The sequence below is a fragment of the Dunckerocampus dactyliophorus genome, chromosome 4, assembly GCF_027744805.1.
Source record: "Dunckerocampus dactyliophorus isolate RoL2022-P2 chromosome 4, RoL_Ddac_1.1, whole genome shotgun sequence".
Classification (NCBI taxonomy): Eukaryota; Metazoa; Chordata; class Actinopteri; order Syngnathiformes; family Syngnathidae; genus Dunckerocampus; species Dunckerocampus dactyliophorus.
Genome location: NC_072822.1, coordinates 29,682,014 through 29,702,595, shown reverse-complemented (window position 1 = coordinate 29,702,595; position 20,582 = coordinate 29,682,014). Strand labels below are relative to the sequence as shown.

The 20,582-nt window shown below is 41.1% G+C and overlaps 1 protein-coding gene across 11 annotated transcripts in view; it reads right to left on the bottom strand.

Annotated features, from left to right (window-relative positions):
* LOC129179501 (tight junction protein ZO-2-like) overlaps nucleotides 1–20,582 on the bottom strand; it is a 157,496-nt gene that overhangs the window by 8,576 nt on the left and 128,338 nt on the right. For 3 of the 11 annotated variants that reach the window (XM_054772805.1, XM_054772806.1, XM_054772802.1), the window contains exons 13-22: nucleotides 18,900–19,119; nucleotides 18,428–18,612; nucleotides 16,171–16,266; nucleotides 15,999–16,078; nucleotides 13,031–13,241; nucleotides 11,541–11,641; nucleotides 9,954–10,172; nucleotides 7,987–8,091; nucleotides 3,075–3,566; nucleotides 1,076–1,161 (exon numbers count right to left, since the gene is read on the bottom strand). In XM_054772805.1, the coding sequence (XP_054628780.1) occupies nucleotides 1,076–1,161; nucleotides 3,075–3,566; nucleotides 7,987–8,091; nucleotides 9,954–10,172; nucleotides 11,541–11,641; nucleotides 13,031–13,241; nucleotides 15,999–16,078; nucleotides 16,171–16,266; nucleotides 18,428–18,612; nucleotides 18,900–19,119 (1,795 nt within the window). Of the gene's footprint in view, nucleotides 1–796; nucleotides 886–1,049; nucleotides 1,162–3,074; nucleotides 3,567–7,986; nucleotides 8,092–9,953; nucleotides 10,173–11,540; nucleotides 11,642–13,030; nucleotides 13,242–15,998; nucleotides 16,079–16,170; nucleotides 16,267–18,427; nucleotides 18,613–18,899; nucleotides 19,120–20,582 lie in introns of those variants that run through there. The other 8 variants (XR_008569979.1, XR_008569980.1, XR_008569982.1 and 5 more) reach the window with 8 other exon arrangements.

The following is a 20,582-nucleotide window of genomic DNA, read 5'->3' as shown; positions in this document are numbered from 1 at the left end:
GTACTGAATCCTTCTCCACATACACAAAACTAAGTAGAGTAGTTACACTCATCATCCACTTGCATTTTAAGTACAGCGGAACCTTGGTTAGTGTACGCCCTGTTTAGTATGTTTTCGGTTAACATAAAAAAATATACGCCAAAAGTTAACCTCGGTTTGCATACATTTTCTAGTTAGCGTACAATATGCCGTGCATCTTGTTGCATAATACACTGTGTGAGTCCAACTCTTGATGTATTTTTATCACAAAACATTCCTGTTTGCATCCTATTAGCCTGCTAATAAATGGAAACTGGACGCATATTGCATATTTCTGAGTGCTTGACAAATAGGCTTTCAGACAGTCGCTGCTTTTTTTTTTATTTATTGAGTAGGGCTGCAAAAAAACAGCAAGTTGCGGAAGTTTAACATTATTGAGAAACGCTACGGAATTCAAGAAAGACGTGGTAGCAAAGTTGGAATGTTACAAAAGAAATCCTTTTGTCTGTTACAAACGGATTGTAATGAAAAGGTTTTTAGCTAGCACAGGTTGCATGGATTGGATTGACATGATTTCTTATGGGAAGAATTGATTCTGTTTTCGTCAGATATTTGGGAACATAGTCATGACAAAAACGGAGGTTCCACTGTATGTAACAGCACGGATTTGACATGAATTAGTAGTCTTTTACAAATGTCTTCTATGTGTTACACTTTACACACTTTACCTTTCACTAAAAACAATTTTGGGTTCTTATGGGTTAATATTCCAAATGTATTCTTGTGAAATGACAACTTTATGTGTGACTTTACTCACATAGATATGTTCTTGTAATTCTACAGCATTCTTTTGTCAGGTTATTGTTTTTCTACTTGTCAGCGTGGATCCAATAGTCCTTTGCTATACTGCACACAAAATACATTTTTCATTCTCATTTTACCTGCGGTGCAACACCTTTATGTTGTTATTATTATTCAGTTAACATGTGCCAAGATTCAACATCCAAACGTTCTCTCTCTCTCTCTCGATACAAACAGAATATTATCAACACACGGGCAAACACACTCACGTAGGAGCTGGGAAACAGTCGCCTACCCGATAGGCTGTGGGCGACTGTGATCAAGTTTGGCTGTCTTCAGGGGGACCGCGTAGATGTCAGGATGCTTCTGGGCAATTTCCACCTACAGATAGAGATTACCACGTCTTTTATACATTTATACACTACATCCAAGTCTTTATATCAACAAAGTCTTTTCTGTGTTTTTAAATATCATTCGTACTTGTGAAGTTTGGCAAAAATGTTGAATGGGTCCTGACTGTTTGCACTTATGCGCCTAACAGTAGTTCAGAGTACGTGCCCTTTTTGGATTCCCTAGACTAGTGGGCCATGTTCCATGCCTCCATTGTCGAGGCAACTGTGAGCTGTGTCCGTAAGGTGGTCAGTGCCTGTTGTGACAGTAATCCCTGAACCCACTGGGGGACATCCGCGGTGAGGGATGCCGTCAAGCTAAAGATGTACTCCTATCATAGGACTCTAGATAGCAGCTGACAAATACCGGCAGGCCAAGCAGTTTACAGCTTTGGTGGTTGCTGAGGCAAAAACCCAGACGTGGGAGGAGAAGCCATGGGCGACTTCGAAGAGATTCTGGACCACCATTTGCCGTCTCAGGAGGCGGAAACAGTAAGACTGTCAATACTGTCTATGGTGGGAATGGTGTGCTGTTGGCCTCGATTTGAGATGGTGTGGACTGATAAAAGGAATACTTTGAAGACACCCTTCCAATGAGGAAGCAGTGCCTGGGGACTCCATTGTGGTCGCCCCAATCTCTGGGGCTGAGGTTGCCGAGGTGGTCACAAAGCTTCTTCGTGGCAGGGACCCAAGAGAGATTGAGAACCGCCCAGACTTCCTTAAGGCCGTGGATGCTGTGGCGCTGTATTGGTTGACACGACTCTATAGCATCGCTTGGACATCAAGGTTTGCCAAACTGGAGGGTGTGTACCAACTTTTGTGGGACCACACCAGTGGCGATTGCTCTAAGACTGTAAGGGGAGCTTCCCTTAAAATGTCCCAAAAATGGTGAAATATGTACTGCTGCATGTATATGCGCTAGGTTACCTTCACCTTTGTTCAGAATCAGCTACTTATCACAGGTAATTGACACAACTTCCTTCTCATTCATCCCCCCAGCGCCTCGGTGCTTTTACACAGTTGGACGCTGAGCGTCTACTGATTTCAATGGGGAAGGGTAAAGTGGATTGTTCCACTGCACAAAAGTGGACGGTCATTGGATAAATGCTGGGCCATCAGACGCTCAGCTTCTCTGGGAGTATATGGGGCAGTGGGCTGGCCCGGATGCTCGGCTTCTGCATAATGATTGGATGATCTTGAGGCGGAATCCCCTTTTGATTGACAGTGAGATGAGCGAATCAGCGATCTTGAAGTATAATCCTCCACTGGAGCATTTTCCAAGTTTTTCATTCCGTTGTTCTGAACTGATCCACAGACTTTACTGATCCCCAGCGACTTTATCTTTTTGAAAAACGGCTCGCATTGTCTTTGGCGACTCTCTTCTGAAAACCTGTTTAGGACCTTCTAAATACATTTTTTTTTCAAAATTATTAGCCCTCTAGACAAGAAATAACACCCCAATAGTCACCTTTACACAGTAATCAAGTCTGCCGTGTGTTACTAGTGACACCTAGTGACCAGTGTAGACTACTACAATTCCTCAATGAATGCCTTATATAATGCATTATAATTCATTTAGCAATTTTTATGCTTGAAAATGCTTAATTTAGGTACGTAACATTTGCTAAACAGGCATTTTCTTTTTTACTAATAGGCCGTAGTCAACCACAAAACAGCAATAATTTATTAATTTCAAAAACTGCTTGGAAATGCTCAATTTAGGAACAAAATGTACAGAATTTTTGTATATTTTCTTAATATTTTTGAATTTGTATTCAACCTTAAAACAGCATTAGCGACGCGTCGAGGGATTACTGTACTTCTAGATAATAATAAATAAAGGAAGTGTGTTCGCTGTGATGATGCAGTTAACGACAAACAACAAACCCTCTTTTCCAAACCCACCCTGGCATCGTGTGCCTCCTGCAGTTGCAGCATCCTGTGGGCTCGAGCAAAGTGATCCATCTTCTCAAAGGCCTTGACTTTTCCCATGAAGGAGTTCATGGATGGGTCCTGTGGTGGACTGTCCTGTGGAGCCTCCTCTAGCTGCCAACAGGCTACAGTCTCACTGGGCAATGGTGCAGAGGAGGGAAGTGCATTCTCCACCGTGGTCCTGGTGGGCTTGGATGCAGCATGGGATTTGGGTGCTCCCAGAGTCCGGGGTTTTCCAAAGGAGTTGAGGAGGTGAGGCGGAGGCGGAGGTGGAGGAGCAGAGGAGTGAGCTGAGCGGGGGATGGGCGGCGGAGGGTCATTGTTGCTGCTTGCAGGGCTACTGCTGGAAGGAGAATCGTAGTTTTGGCGAGAGCTTGGGGGTGCAGGTTGATGTTGACGCTGGTGTTGGTGCGCGACTTCCGAGCCAGATAAAAGGGCTGACTCCTCCTTCAGAGATACCTTTACCTAGGCAAACATTATCAGACATTATCAGCAAACTGTACAAATATTAGTAGTAGAGCTGCAACTTGACTTTATCATTTCAGTGAATGAATGATGCATTTTATTGCACGATTCCATTTATGCACCCGAGGAACTTTTCTTACCGATACCACTGATGCACAAGTTGCACTGACTGACTAGGATAGGCTGGCACAAGGTTTATTTATGAAAAAACACTGCCCAATGCAAGCATGGACAAGAGCGTGGTTGCACATACTGTACATTATACCAAAACATTCCATTTGGTTCATGATTAATGAATTCAAAAGAAATTATACTATATTATTATAATAATATAATGCAAATATTTTATTTTAAAAATCACATGCAATACAAATACAAATATATTAAAATCAATAAATTAAATATGCATAATATTTCTATTATATATGAAATAATTTTGAAAAATATGTTTGAATAATTGTATAATGTACACGACCACTGTATGTGGCACAAAACGCTTTGACGCTTTGAAGACCCTCATCTGACATGCAAAAACTAATTTCAAGACATGGAAATTCGTAGAAGTAATTTAAGATTGAATAAAGCCTATTTGAAGCTCACAAAAAAAAATAAGTGTAAGAGAAAGAGAAAGAAAAGACAAATTGACAAAGCAAAAAGTAATTGACTTCTGTAACCCTGGGCTTGAGAGCCCCTCCCCCCCGTTGGAACCGTGCTTGTAAAAACTTGTAGAAATGCTATAATAAAAAACAATCATTTTATCCATGCTGCTAAAGCGTACATGGGCGGTGGTGGTGATGGTGAGGAAGACGACACGAGTTTGACACAAGTTTACTTGTCACCGACCTCGCTTGCTTTTTGTGTGAATGCTGAGAAGCTGATTCAAACCAATCCAACGTCTGATGGCTGCTGGGTCGATCCTTACATTTTATGAAATCATGTTACATTTAACATGCTGCTTATTTTTATTCTGATAAGGAGGCACACTTGCTTAAACAGTGATGAAATGAAAACATGAGTGACCAAATGAAAAGAAAAAGTGAAAGTCAGCCAGAAGTGTCTGTCCTCTAATGGCACCACCTGTAGACTAATTAGGGGCAATGGTCAAACTGAGAAAGGAGTAAATTCTAATTGACCCCATGACCTTTTTCCATCCTTATTAACTCATTGACTGCCAGCCATGTTTAGAGCAGAGAGCTCCATACTGCCAGTTTTTGGGCATTTTTGCTGAACTTTCAAGACCCACAGAATATTGAGTTTTAGGACTACATAAACGGTTCTGAGTCACCCGACTCTGAACTGCTTCCGGTGTCAGGGTCCGGTGTCGCGCCACATGGCTCAGCAACGCTAACCACTAGCTTGTTGCTTCGGCTGCCATTGTCAACTGCATTTGTGTCTAGCCACCTACATCACTCATGTCACCTCTATCTTTCGCAATCGCGTCTCTACTAAAGGCAGATCCACCGCCATACAAGCTCTGTGACAGTGTTAGCTGCCTGTATTTTTTGTCTCCGCTCCATTTCTGCATGCTCCCGCGAAAAAAAGCAATAGACGTCAATAGACGTCTTTGGCAGTCAACATTACTCTTTGGTCGTGAAAGAGTTAAATTTCAACATTTAAAATTCTGCATTTGTTTTGCTAACATTTCAACTTCCATTGCACTGACTGAAATTACCGAGGAAATTACCACCGCTATAAACCACAGAAAGTGCGCAGCTGCAGTATTTATGGATTTGACCAAAGCTTTCAATACAATTAACCACAACATCCTAATTACAAAATCAGGAATGTAAGGAATAAGAAGGTTAGTGTTGAATTGAGTTCAACGCTATCTAGCCAACAGGAAGCAATATGTGAAGCTAGGAGAATATACTTCAGCATGCTTAAATATATTGTGCGGCATACCCCAGGGGTCAATGCTGGGACCAAAACTGTTCAACTTATATATAAATGACATTTGTAAAGCCATGAAAGAACTAAAGCTAGTATTATTTGCAGACGATACTTCTATTCTGGGGAAAGTACACAAGAGCTAATAAAAACAGTTACAGATGAAATGACTATACTAAAAAGATGGTTTGATAAAAACAGAGACTATCCCTGAACCTGAGTAAACTAAGATAATGCTATTTGGTAATAGCAGAAGGAATACTTAAAGTATATGCAAATACTAATTGATGGAGTTGACATCGAAAGGGTGAACAAAAACTCATTTCTCGGGGGGTCATTCTAGATGAAAAGATGAGCTGGAAATCTCACATCAAAAATATACAACATAAAGTGGTGAGAAATACATCAATATTGAAAAAAGCAAAATTTGTCCTTGATTAAAAATCACTCCATACTCTTTACTGCTCTCTGGTATTACCATATCTAACTTATTGTGTGGAGATATGGGGAAATAACTATAAAAGTACACTCCACTCTCTAAAGATACTGCAAAAAAGATCAGTAAGGATAATCCATAATGCTGTGGTGAAAAAACATACAAATCCTCTATTTCTAAAATCACAAATAATTACAATTTTATGATTTTGTTGATTTTCGAACAGCAAAAAATTATGCATAAAGCAAAAAGTAGTCTGCTACCTAAAAATGTGATACAATTCTTCTCGACAAGAGAGGAGAAATATGACCCGAGGGACAAATTAAACTTAAAACATTGATACGCGAGAACAACACTTTTAAAACCTTCAGCATCTCAGTATGTGGAATCAAATTATGGAACGGATTGAGCAAGGAACTCAAACAAAGCAATAAGATGAGTCATTTCAAGAAACAATACAAGCAGTTGATGCTGGCAAAGTACAAGTAAGAAGAGTCTTGAAACACTGTATACATACAAATACTATGTTTAATCACTACTACGCTCACCACTTGTCACTTATTAGTCTTTATTCCTTTGTGAGTACATTGCCAGTACTCACCCACTCACATATCCTACTATGCTCTGTTCTGTTTCATTTGTCAGTGCTATGTTTTGTTATGTCTGTTTCATATTATTTATTAGGATTGTCAAATCAAGTAGTTACGGTAACAAGAAATCTGACTAAATTTGAAACTTGACTACTATTTTTTCCTACTATTTATCACATTATTACATCATCTCATTCATTTTCGATGTATTCAACTATAAGAGTGTATTTGGAATACAGGAAGTGAACAAATGCATTGCAATTGATGTAAAACGGATGGGGGGTAGGATTAAATGAGCTTTGCCTCTTCCTACCTTTTGGACATGTGGAACTGTGAACTGTAATATGTAATGTATTGTAATGTATTGCAATGTAAACATTACCATTAGCATCAACTATGTTACATTTTTCATCCGATTCAAAGCATTCCAACTTCAAAATAGCTCAGCTCATTCAGGACACATGAGATATCAGGACTTTATTAAAAATTCCTACATTTACTGTAATTCCATATTTTCTGTGACTCTTTTTCCATTCAAAATGAATGGAAAATGTCTACCAGTTGCACATTGCTTTTTCAACATTTCAAAATTAATTCTATCATTTTCTGTATTCATTCTCTATTTCAATAGTTATATATTTCAACAGCATTTCAGTACAACGTCAGCTTTCACACCCAATTTTTACTGAAATTGCTCCATCGAGTTTTCATGAAATGTTTCTCCACATTAGAGTGCTGAGGTCTACTTATCACTACCAACTCCGCTGCTCGCTCCCGACTCATTTTTTTCCCTTTCTAATTCTTGCCCTCACGTGTCATAAATAACTGACTCTGTGGCAGTCAATCAATTAAAATTTGTGACGAGTCTACAATAACAAATCTGTGTTAATGAATTTTTACAATTGATTATATTGACTAATCGTAGCCCTACGGTCAACTAATCAGAACGTCTGACAAAGACCTAGACAAACCACTTGACTGAAGTCCAACAGAAGTAACGAAACAAGGGAAAGGCAGAACAAAGCAGAGCTGAAAGCAGTGGGCATTGATAAGAAAAATGTTAACTGCTTTCAGCTTTTGTTTGTGTGTTTGTGTTAGCATGGACGTTGGTGTTCATTTGTCCTCCCAGATCAGTTGCAATTATATCACAGTGACGCAAAAAAGTAGCACAGCCAATAAAAAACAGAAAATGGAGAATGTTGAATTTGTTATGCTGACATTTTCTTTTTGAATGCACTCACTACTCAAAAGGATGAATTTAAACAAAGGCTCTTTTCCATAATGATGAATAGATTGAACCCACCATGTTGGATAAGATCTGCGTTCAAAAGCAACACATTTCACTTTTACTAGATCATCCTTTCACAGTATGCAGCATCATCAGCAAACAAAGAGGGGGGAATAGACCATCTTTGAAAGTGGTTACATCACTGTGCCTGAATAGTTCTGCTCTAGTCACAGGTGAGAAATGTTTTGCTTGCTAAAGCTAATAAGCAAACATTCTTACCTTACCATCTGTCAGGAAGACAGGCGGAGGGCTGCACCTACTGGGAACTTCATGGCTGCTTTTTTTCAGCCGATTACGGATGTCTGGGCTATACCTGCGTAATATCTACACAGCACACAGACAGAGAGTGTATCATGTAGTGGAAGTTCACACATGCAATGACCTGGTTTGTCGCTCACACCAGGACTGCAGCAAAAAGTCAGGCCAGGACACCCCTAGTCATGTTAAACACGTGCTCACAAAACACACACACAAACACACGCCCATGAAAGTTGAACATAAATAGTCGTTTCAATACAGTGGAACCTCGGTTAGCGTACTCGTAAGTGGTTACTTTTTCAGTTAATGTAAAAAATGTATGCCAACATTTTGCCTTGGTTTGCATACATTTCCTGGTTAGCGTACGATATGGCGTGGGTCTTGTGTTATTAATACACTGTGTGAGTCCAACTGTGTTCTTAATGTATTTTTTCCATAAGATGTCAGAAATCAGCTCCGTCGCCCGTCTATGATGTCTTCAGCAGTTGACTCTGTAGTTCTTTGCTAACTAACACAGTTACGCCACAAGTCTCAAAAAATGTTAACACAACACCTTTTTATATTTTTCCAATTATAGTTTTACATGCATGAGAGGGATAAATGAACATTTAAGGCAACTTTAACCTTCCTTGAATACGTGATTGTTGACAAAGACATGTTGTGGCAGCAAAATCAACATGGACACCACCTTGGTGTTTTGCTATGAGTTATTTCTTGAATTCAGTAGTGTTTCTCACCTTCTTTGTCAAAAAGCTGCCACTTACAACTTTCTTTGGCTCCATCTTGGCTTATTTTGAAGCCGTGATCAAAAGAAAGCAGAGACTTAAGGCGGGAAACACTATTGAATTCAAGAAATAACACATGGCAAAACAGTAAGGTGGTGTCTGTGTTGATCTTGCTGCTACATCGTGTCTTTGGCAACAAGCATGTCTTCAATGAAGGTAAAGTAACTTTAAATGTTCATTTATCCTTTTTATTCATCATTTATTTGTATTTATATGCATTTCGAATTGTTTTCTGCATGTTAAATTCACCAAGCGTTAGATTGTTGACACACAAACAAGGAATGTGAGCTGGGATTAGACCGTCGTAAAACAGGTTAGTTTTACCCTACTGACGATGTTGTGCATTTGTTTGTTTGTTTCTTGTAAAACTATAAAAACGTGTTTAGTGTTAATGTTTTTGGCTTTCAGGAAGGGATTAAATGGATTGACATTATTTGTTATGGGAAAAATGGACTTGGTTACAGTACGTTTTGGTTAGAGTCGGACCATCTGGAATGGATTAATGAAACCAAGGTTCCACTGTACTTTGGCACAGATGCACCAGCTGACATCTGTTACACCACGGGTGTCCAAACGTTTTCCATCAAGGGCTCCATACTAAAATGTCAAATGATGCAGAGGCCACGTTTCATTTTTTTTTTTTTTAAACCAAGCCAAGTACATATGCAAGACATGTTCTATACTTAAAAAAACAGGCTGCATCTAAGGTTTGTGTTATCGGTGACAAAGTGTATTATTTTTGGTAATTTTTTGTCTCTTAATATTATGTCTTTATTCTCATAAAATGTTGACTTCATTTTTGTAATATTATGTAACTTTTACCCAACCTAATTTCCCTAAAGTTGCAGCTGTATGCTTTGTTTTGTTTTTCCTTTAATTTCTCAACTTTATTCTATATTTTCTTTTAATATTATGCCTTTATGCTCTTAATGTTTTGTCTTTGTTCTTTAGTTGTCTTGTTTACTCATATTTGTATAATGTGCAGGCCATTAATGGCCCCCGGGCCACACTCTGGACACCCCTGTGTTTCACAAATAGAAATACAATTATAACCTTTGATGTTTTTTTGCTGATGTTCTGTCTTTGTTGACATGTTTGTTTACATAAAAAGTACTTCATTAGAAATGATTGATTGCGACTCACCTCCTCGGCTGAGACTGGTTCCGATGAGCGACTAATGGCAGAGACATGCATGGTCTCTGTATCCAGCTCGTTGTCAGTGTAGGTCCCAGCCTCATCTGCAGTGTCATCCAGGTCAGAGGTCAGCCTGCTGTCCATGCTGAGGTAGTCAGCAGACATGGCGGACAGGAAGGAGAGACGCTCCACATCCTGGCAGTCCAGATCACTCTCTACCTCCTCCAACTAAAAGAGACACATGATGGATCTTGGGTGTACAGGAAGAAGGGATGGACAGACGGATAGCACGAGAATAAGAGAGAAGAAAGAAGAAAGAAAAAACAGAGCAAAGGTGTAGAAGCCCACAGTGGCAGCAAGTAGGAAGACACACAGTGAGCATGCTCTCAGCTCTTCAGGTGGCTGCAATGGAAGAGATGCTGACACAAATTGGGCTCTGATATGACTTTTCACCCTTGCTAACTGAAGTAACCTGGAGCAGACATCATGAGTGCACCCCCACCCTACGTTTGTTAAAAATGCCCCCATACCAAAGAAGCAATATTGAAGATAATTTATAGCATGGCCTTTTTCTTTGGTCTAAGCCTGGAACCCACATTTTCCCATGGCCATTAAGTCGGAAAAAAAAAAAAAAAAACACTTTTATTGATACACATAATTATTATTATCATCATGAAATATCTGAAGTGGCTGCAAGTTTGATTATACAGTAGTGCCTCGCATAACGTAAACCTCTTTTTACGTAAATTCCATTGAACGTAAACAATTTATGTAAAGTTTTTGCTTCGTATTACGGAAGAAATTCCATATAACGTAGAGCATCAAGTCGCCGCAAGTTTTTTTTTTTTTTTCCTCAATCAACTTTATTAATGCCTCAAGTCAGTGCAAGTTCAGACTAACACTTGGTGACGCCTTCTGACGCATCACGCTCTCATTGGCTGATTTTCGGGGCACCGCCTCCGCTCTCATCTCATTGGCTGATTATCAGGGCACCGCCTACGCCCTCATCTCATTGGCTGAGTTATACAGCACGTATGTGAGTTTGTCTGAGAGACAGGCTTGTCCCTTCAACCTCCTTCCTCTTCGTAGTCCCCCTGAAACTAACTTAAACAATTAAGTTAAGTTACAAATTAAAATTTTGCACACAGCATTATCGTGTAGTGCGTGTACGTTTGTCTGTGAGACCAGCTGACTCTTAGACTCTTTGAGTAGAATATTTTGAAGGCCCAAAGGGGTGCGTTTGGGAAGATCTTGGAACGGATTAGGCTATTTACATGTATTTTACGCTTCGTATAACATAAAATCCCTATAACATAAAGGTTCTCGGAACGGATTATTTACGTTGTAGGGGCATCTACTGTAGTTTTAAATAAATGTCATCCTGAGGTTTTACCTGCTCCCTCCGATTTTATTACTGAAAATTGTAATAGTAAAAACTTAAATTCAGCCTCGATACTGTTGCGCCACTAATGACAAAAAAGGTTAGTTCAAACCCTAAACATCCGAGAAGAAACAACGAAGAAGCCCAAAAACTAAACTTGGTTGTGCTTCAAAAGAAGCATAAAAGCCAAACAGTTTGCATTTGTGTGTGGTTACCTTGCCATCAGAAACCCAGACGGCTTGCATTTGTTGCTCTCTGATGGAGTCCTTGACGCTCCCATACCAGGCATCATTGGTTGAGTTCAGCTCTATGGTAGCTGGACAGGACAACACCAAAGTTATATATGGAACTATGAAACCACAGCGGCGGTGCTTCAGTCAGTGGATATCGCCATCTTGCACATGCGCAGATCAAGTAGCTGCAATATATCAACAGAAGCAGAAGCATCCACGATGTCCTTACGCAGCGATGGCGAGTGCGTGAGTAGAATGTGCGATGTAAAACTGAGGGCACGGACACATCCAATCATAAGGCTTTCATTGGGACAGCCAATTAGAGCCGATACTGTCGGCTCCACACCTGGCATGCATTGGAGCCCAACCTTGGTGTCCCTTACAGCTGCTCGGGTCCAACATGCATTCAGCTCCCTCAGGTAATCTTGAGTGCCATAAAAGTGGAAGGTGCCAAGGCACGCATGAACAAAGGCATTTGCTGGAGTCGGTTGTGCCTGATGTACACCCAACAGGCGTACCAGCGCCATGTTGCTGAGCGCCTTGGTGAGCTATGGATGCATCGCCCTGAGGCTGGCCAAACAGGGAACAGCACAATTCAGGAGGGCCTCTGTCATCTGCAGAATCTGCGAGGACCTCTCTTCTTCTTAGTCTTCTTGCACGTCAATGCATGTAGAACCAACCATTTTAACCAGTCCTCTCCAGCCTGGTCTGTCCTAGACAAGATATCGGGATTCATGCCAGGGACATGTCGCAGGCCCTCAGATCCTGAGTCACAGTGTCAAGCTAGCGGGTGTGGGAGGTGCCCCTGGGGCGTCTCCAGCCGGCTTGGCTCTAGGATTGCACGGGTTAGATGATGTTGGGGTAAGCGGGTGACATGATCAACCCAGTGCACTCTTCGCATTGTCTCCAGAGAAACCAAGCTCAGAGTATACAAAACGTTTGTCATTCCAGTCCTCCTGTATGGTGCAGAAACCTGGCCCCTAAGAACACCCTGGCAGTCAGGCCAGATGGGTTTGACATCAAAAGAAGTACAATGTTTCCAGCAAGTCACCAACACAGAGCAACCTCCTGCATCCCGACTTGCGGAAATGCAAAGAATGTGAGGACATGGGGCAGCCTAGATGATTTATGCGAGGGACTGTTGCAGAGCGGATGAGGACATGCCTCCTTTTTACACATGGCACGAACAAACAAACACTGTCCCAAGCTCAGGTTTCTGTACTACAGAAGTTCACCTGTGAAATGAGAAGACTGAAGACTCACTTCCTGTTGGCACCTAATGAAAACCCTATCCTAGGGTGATCTGAGCTACTCCACCTGCACTTGCGCAAGATGCTGATAACCAGTGCTGATGCACCGCCTCTGGCGTTCAGGGAGGGACGAAGTAGAACCCAGCCAGTTTCAGTGCACAGAGATAAAGCAGGATAGGTGAAACACACTATGATGGACATTGTTAAGTATTGGTCACCAACCTGTGAATAAGTGAGAGCAGCTTTTCCTCAGTTTGATGGCCTGTTCATATAATTTGCGGGCGCTACGGTTGGAGTTGGGAATGATTCTCTGTCTCATGGCCTTGATGCCATGCTTGCTGTCTGGATTGAGGAAGATGACGATGGGATACCACTGGGTGTAGTTTAGGGTGTCAACAGCCTTGGGTGTCACATCAAGCAGGGCGTGCTTATCCTGTATGGTGTGAGGGACACTTGCATAAGGAAATGAAGTTTAAAAAACAAAAAGTATGTCTACAAGGTCTCATTGTTTTGAATATAAATATAACCTCATGATATTATTACACAATTGCCCATGCATTTGATTTATATTTTTACTAACAACGTGATGGATAACTTGCTTTGAATTGAGAAGTGAAGTGAACATGTCAAGGTGACAAGCAGACATTCAGGGATTTATTTTTGATAACAAAAAATGCTTGGAATATCTGATCAGATAATATTGAAGTTTAGAAAAACTACAAGTACAATTTTTCAGTCGAAATGAAAGAATAAATACATTTAAAAGGAAAAAGATGAAGTGCATTATTGACACACATTATTCCCAGGCTTTTGCGGGCCACATAAAATTATGTGGCGGGCCACATCTGGCCCCCGGGCCTTGAGTTTGACACATGTGGTCTACAATATGTACAAAGTCCCACTACGAATTACAAAATAACAGTAACATGTTTTACATCATTTTTCTACAATAATCAACATGCAACAACTATTTTACTAAATGGGAAATTTTATCAAATTAAAGACTAAGCTGTTCATGTATATTGGAGAAGAATTACAGTCATGGAAAAACTGTGAGACCACATTTATTCTTTCTTCACTTTCTTGTTCATTGTAATGCCTGCTACAACTAAAGGTATATTTCTCTGGACAAATACAATAAACTATATTTCTGGTTTCCTCTAGAGCGCTAAGCCTTCGGTCATGTAGCACACGCTGCTGACATTTACCAACATCTCAGAAAACGCAGTCGTTTTTGTGATTGTGCTCTGATGATGAATCTGTTGAAATTGTTGGTAAAATTGACTGCAGATGTAAGTGAAATTGTATAAATGTAACTGCATCGGACTGTTTAACTCCTTGATAAAGAGATGAGCTCACTGACTTAATTGAATTTCCCGTTGGGAATAAAGTTCCTCTTATCTTTTGTCATATTACACACACACACACAAACACACACACACACCCACACACACACACACACGCACTACTGATCAAAATTTTAACACCAGTTGAAAAATTGTAAGAATGTACATTTTGCACTGTTGGATCTTGAGGAGGTTCTAATTAGAGCTTATGAATGTAAAAAGAAGAAATGGGAGTGAGCTAAAACATTTTTTGAGTAAGCAATTCATTGCAAACAACCCTTAAGTGAAAAAGGTTGTTCATCAGCTGATCACAAGTTTAAGACCACAGCCTTTAAAAGCCAAAGTCTTGGCAAAAATGTGGATTCAATGTCATTTTCTGTCTATTTTTCTGTGTATTCACACTGTCATGATCTCTTGATAGCAAAAGCAAAAAAGCTTTCTCTCTTTGAAAGTGGTCGGATTGGTGAGCTGCATAAGCAAGGCCTCTCACAGCGCGCCATTGTTCCTGAGGTTGGACGCAGTAAGACAGTCATTTGAAACGTCTGCATCCCGAGCATTGTGGTTATGAAAAAAAGGTAGAAAAACGGTAGAGCCCAAAAAATGTCACCGGCATTGAGCCAAATGAAGGTTGTTACTGATGCAGAGTTCAGTCCAATAACCATTAGACGGCATCTTTGTTTGGAGTTTGCACAAGAGCACCAAACATGGGACACTGAAAGGTGGAAGAATGTTTTAATGTCTGATGAGAAAAAATGCAACCTTGACAGTCCTGATGGCTTCCAACGTTACTGGCATGACGAGGAAGTCCCGCCTTAGAGGTTTTCCACATGGCACAGTGAAGGGGGCGCCATGATCTGGGGTGCTTGTTCCTTCAATGTAACAATGGAGCTTCAGATTGTGCAGGGGCATCAAACAGTGGATGACTGTGGAGAAGTTGCATCCCTGAAGGCCCTCGTCTGTGTGGTAATGGCTTTTTCAACAGATTCCAGAGGAATAACCTCACTGTTTTGGACCATACTGCGCGTTCCCCTGATCTAAATCCAATTGAGAACATTTAGGGATGGATGGCAAGGGAAGTTTATGCAAATTTACATAATTTCCAGACAGTGGATGCCCTCTGTGAAGCCATCTTCACCGCCTGGCGCAACATTCCCACTATCCTCCTGGAAATACTGGCATCAAGCATGCTCAAACCAGCTTTTGAGCTGACTAGCAAGAATGGCGCAGCTAGTCGTTACTTTTTTTAACATTTCATTTCCATTTTAGTGGGAGTTTCTGTTTTTTTAAGCTATGATCTTTAAACCTTTGATCAGCTGATAAACAGTATTTCACTTTAATGTTTGTGTTGCAATAAATTGTTTACTAGATTTTTTTTTGTCTCACTCCCATTTCTTCTTTTTGCATTTTGAAGCTCTACTTAGAACCTCCTTAATATCCAACAGTGCAAAATGTAAATTCTAGCAATTTTTCAATTGGTCTTCACATTTTGTCATTTGTCTGTTCATTTGTTGTGTATGGATTTGTCCTGCGTTTATTCAGTCACACATGTGCAGTGTATTATGTAGGGGTGAGATTAAATAGATCCTGGACCTTTGCCTGGTTTGGAGCAGGCAAACTCCACAGAATAAATCTTCATGGTGACTCATGTCAGAACATATCCCATTTTCCACTATCCCACTTTTGTGCAACCAGATCACAGATAAGTTGATCCAGGACAACAAAGGTATCTCATCTTAAGTCCTTATCCTAGTTTTGTGCCAGGGGCTCCGGTAATGACCTGAGACTGTGATTACTGGACTGAAGGCTGCTATTTGAGGAAATAAGAGTATTTTGACATACTGTACCTGCTCAATAATTTGCCGAATAGTGTTGAGGCGAACCACACCCGAGGATTTCTCTGAGCCAGCATCTTTTGGCTCGGTTTCTAGCATGAGAATAATATAAGTTTGATTTTTAAAGAAACGTTAGGTAGTATCATCATCATCAGTTTAGAAAGATGCTAAGGCAAATACTCACTAGCAATAACAAACAGGTTGGGCATTTCGGATGCCAGTTTGTCATTCGCAGCATCAGCTATGGGACCAAACAGTACCACAGGACGCCGGAAACCAGCTGCAAGGGCACAAGGACAAGAATCACAATGCTGCTCAAGTGAAACCAAAAAACATGAATAATATACAGCGTATGTTAAAATGTATGATGGATGTTTATATCCAATATTTTAATGAAACTGTACACTTCTCACAGCAACAATTTCAAAACAACTGTTCATCAGTGAAACAATTGTTCTCAAGTATTCGGCGGTATCAACATTTTGCCAAGACCTCAAGTGTCACTGTTGGCATGTTCAGGAACCAGAAAGGCTCATGTTTGCCATGAACTGAAAACTGCTGCAGCACCAGTGCCACGGTCCACAGTGAAGCCAGTGGCTGAGAAGGTCCGGACAGCTCTGAAATGGAAACTTTCAAGCTCGACTGAAATCGGCAGCTGCCCGCATGGACATGCCAAATGCCCTGAGGACAAAAGTCTTAACGGTCAGATGAGACAAAAATTGACGTATTTTGCCACAATGACAAGAAATACCGTATTCACTAAATACATGACGACCACTCTTTTCTTTTTAGAAAAATATATTTCAAGACAAAAATCACATAACAGATATTTTTTTAAAAATTAAACATAGAATATCAAATAAAGAACTGGTAGATTGCAAAAATCTATTACAGTACATCGAGTCTAGTCTCAGTGACAGCTCTGGTTTTCCCTCAGTAAATTTTCCAGTCACATATTCAAAAACCCTTCCTTCAACCCTTGTGGAAGTGAGCAGTTTGTCCCTTGTCCCAATCTGAGAACACTGTACTCAGGTGGTTCTAGCTTCAATGCTGCCCTGTGCCAGGAAACCAACCAACGTAAATGAACGCTACCAATTCTGCCAAGAAGAGTGGTCAAATATCCAGCCAGAATCATGCTAGAAACTTGCTGCTTGCTAACAAAATATTTTGGTAGTGTTTTTGTTTTTTTTTGGAGTCTGAGGATGTTACAAAAAATCCAGAATAAATTCAAACTTGTGCATACAATTCTAGTTTTTCCAAATCTCGTCAAACGTTGCATAATCATTCCACTCTCCAAAATTCATCCATCCATCTTCATCTGCTTATCCGCGGCCGTGTCACAGGGGCAGCAGCCTAAGCACCGAAGCCCAGATTTCTGTCTCCCCGGCTAATCTGTCCATCTCCTCCTGGAGGATCTCTAGGTATTCCCAGGGCAGTTGAAAGACAAAGTCTCTCCAACAAGTCCAGGGTCTTTCCCGAGGCCTCCTGCCAGTCGGATATGCCCTGGACATCTTGACCATATGCCCGATCCACCTAATCTGGCTCCTCTCAATGCCAAGGAGCAGCAGCTCTACTCATCAGAGTTTGTCCTGGATAACACTGCTTCTCACCTTACGTCTAAAAGAGGGCCAACATTTTGGCCGCTTGTACCCTTGATCTTGTCCTTTAGGTCACTATCCACAGCTCATGGCCATAGCTGAGGGTAGAAACATAGATCAACTGGTAAATTGAGAGCTTTGCATTTCGGCTCAGCTCCCTCTTCACCACAACGGACCGATGCCCAGACCACATCCCTGCAGACGCCACACCAATCCGCCTGTTGCTCTTGTGAGCCATCCTTTCCACACTCATGAACAAGACCCCAAGGTACTTGAACTCCACTTGGGTCAGGATCTTATCCTGGAGCCCAAGATGGTACTCCACCCTTTTCCAGACAAGAACCAAGGACACAGACTTGAAGGTGCTGATGATCATCCCAGCCGCTTCACACTCAGCTGCAAACCAATCCAGCGAAAGCTGAAGATCACGGCCCGATGAAGCCAGCGGGACCACATCGTCTTCAAAAAAAGAGACCCAATGCTGGAGCCACCAAACCGGATCCATCTCAAGGCTCTGAATCTGACACAAAGAGCAGCCCTGGCGGCATTCAACCCTCACTGAAAACAAGTCTGGCTTACTGCCGGCAATGTGGACCAAGCTCTGACACCAGTAGTACAGGGAACGAACTGGCAGAATCAAACCTCAAAAATAAACAGTTCAAATACAGTATAGCACTTAAGGGCCCAACATGAAAATGACATTCATGGCGATGATGAATGGATATAAATGACTAGTACAGCTAATGTACATGCTAGTATGGCAAAGTGCCATTCCCAGAAAACAGGTTCAGAATGTCAAATTATGCTGACTTGTTAAGATTCAGAGGTTGGATTTCTACTCACCCTCTCGGAGGACCACGCGTTCATATGATGGAAAGCGGGTGGCCAGGGTTTGGGTGCCGACATATTCACAGTTCTTCCTCAAATCTTTCCGCTTCAAAGAACGCTGGCCTCGCAACCGCCAAAAATCAGCTCGATCACCACCAATGACCTTTTGAGAACTCTGGACACTGGCCATCTGTTCCGCTCTGGTAGGAGGAAACGTAGATTTTGCTTAATGCTTGGGAGTTTAGCCTATGGTGGACATCCTTTGCTAGTAGAAGTGTGGTAATTGCTTTTGGTCACTGATCACTGCTGTGGCTCAATTCCATACATGCGCCCTAGGGTTTAAACAAATGAACTGAATTTTTGTCCTTACCTGTGCCAACTGGCCAGATTACAATACCACCAATATTTTCCAGAGTAAGCATAACAATTCTGTTGTGTCAACGGTATATCGTCTAAAAGGGGACAGTACAGGCTAAAGCCAACCTACCTGCTCTTGTTGGGGATAATGCCCTTTTCCAGCAGCTGCTTATCCTTGCCAACGCGAACAGCCAGCCAATTACCAAGCTTGCCATCATACAGCGTATCAACCACCTTGAAGATGCCCCCCCGGCTAAAAGACAGGCTCTGAGGAATCTCTTTTTCAAACTCAAAGTGGGTCCGAATGAAGAAGGAGTCTCCACGCCCTGACACCAAGATGTCGTTATACACTGGAGAGAAAGTGAAAACAATGAGACAATAAGCAGAAATAGTAAGCAAAAAAACTGAACTCAAACTGCTTTCGACATCTCTACTAGTTGGTAGAGATATGCAAATCTAAAGAAATCTGCCAGATGGCACTGTGGCTGTAAATGGTTAGCCACTCTTCACCCTCCACCAATTAGGATATCACAAGGTGAAAATCACCCAAGACATTTTGATCTTTTTTGATGAAAATTTGAAAAGCAGGAATTGTTTTTTTGTTTTGTTTTTTTAACAGTATACAGTATGGCCTTGATAAACATGAATATGTTACTTCGTAGCAGGAAAACAGTAAAATTCTATGTGTAATTTTTTTTAGACATGCTCGACCAAATGGTCACTTTATGGTGTGTGTGTGTGGGGAAATTAAGGTTAAAAATCATTATATGCCATAAAATAAACCCAAATGACTCGCTCGTACGCTCTGCCACTGCTGTAGAAATGACTAATCATCATTAGCAAATCAAGCTTTGCTTCTTCCTACTCCTTTTGGACATGTGGAACTGTGAAATGATTCATGAGATGTATTCCATTGGAACCTTCATGCATGTTCAAATAAAATTAAACCAAAACAAACCAAACCAAAATCATGAATAATCTACATCAATTCTGAAGTGAGTAACTTGTAAAATGTTTGGGTTCATATTAGTTAATGGAGTAAAAATGAAGAGTAAACATTTGTAAATTAAAATGATCACTAATTCTTTGAAAGTAAATGACACAAGCTACGGTGATTATATTACTACCATTGTAGTTGTTCGATAAAATTTCATACTGGTGAGCACTAAAACATTCCCCCATACAAGACCACACATTCCTCTGGCTTCCGCACCAGAAAATCCTTAAGACTCAGATGCAGGTCTGAGTGACAGTGATAAGGACCCAAATAATAAAACATACTGGTTTTCAGCCCAAACAAGCAGAGGATACTGGTGACAGTTCTTTGGAATCACTAGAATCGCTTCCATGTTCTTCAGTGTTGCCCTCAGTGAACAGGAACAGATGCTACAAAGTGGTGACAACAATATGCAAAACCATAAAACACCCTCAGCTGTCTGTCTTGTCTTTTGTGACAACTTCTTCACAAGGTTCGGTCTGGTTCGGAGATTGGACAGCTCCTTGGTTGTCAAGTACTTCGGTACTTAGGCCTGTCACGATAATCGATAAAACGAACGATCAAAAAAAAGAAGTCTGTAATTTTGCCGCCTCGATAAATTGACGTGCATATATGCCTGTTTGTTTTCATCTTCGCTCTGCACCACACAGGCAGGCTAGATCACAAGAGGGTTCACGCTGCATATGTCTGGGCACATTGATTCTTTAGTGGAATGAACAGAGAGAGTGAACCCTCCTCTCATTCAGCCTCTTTGTGGAGGCGGGGCTACTAGTGAGTGGATACACAGACAGAGTGCAAGTAGTTAGCAAGCAAACG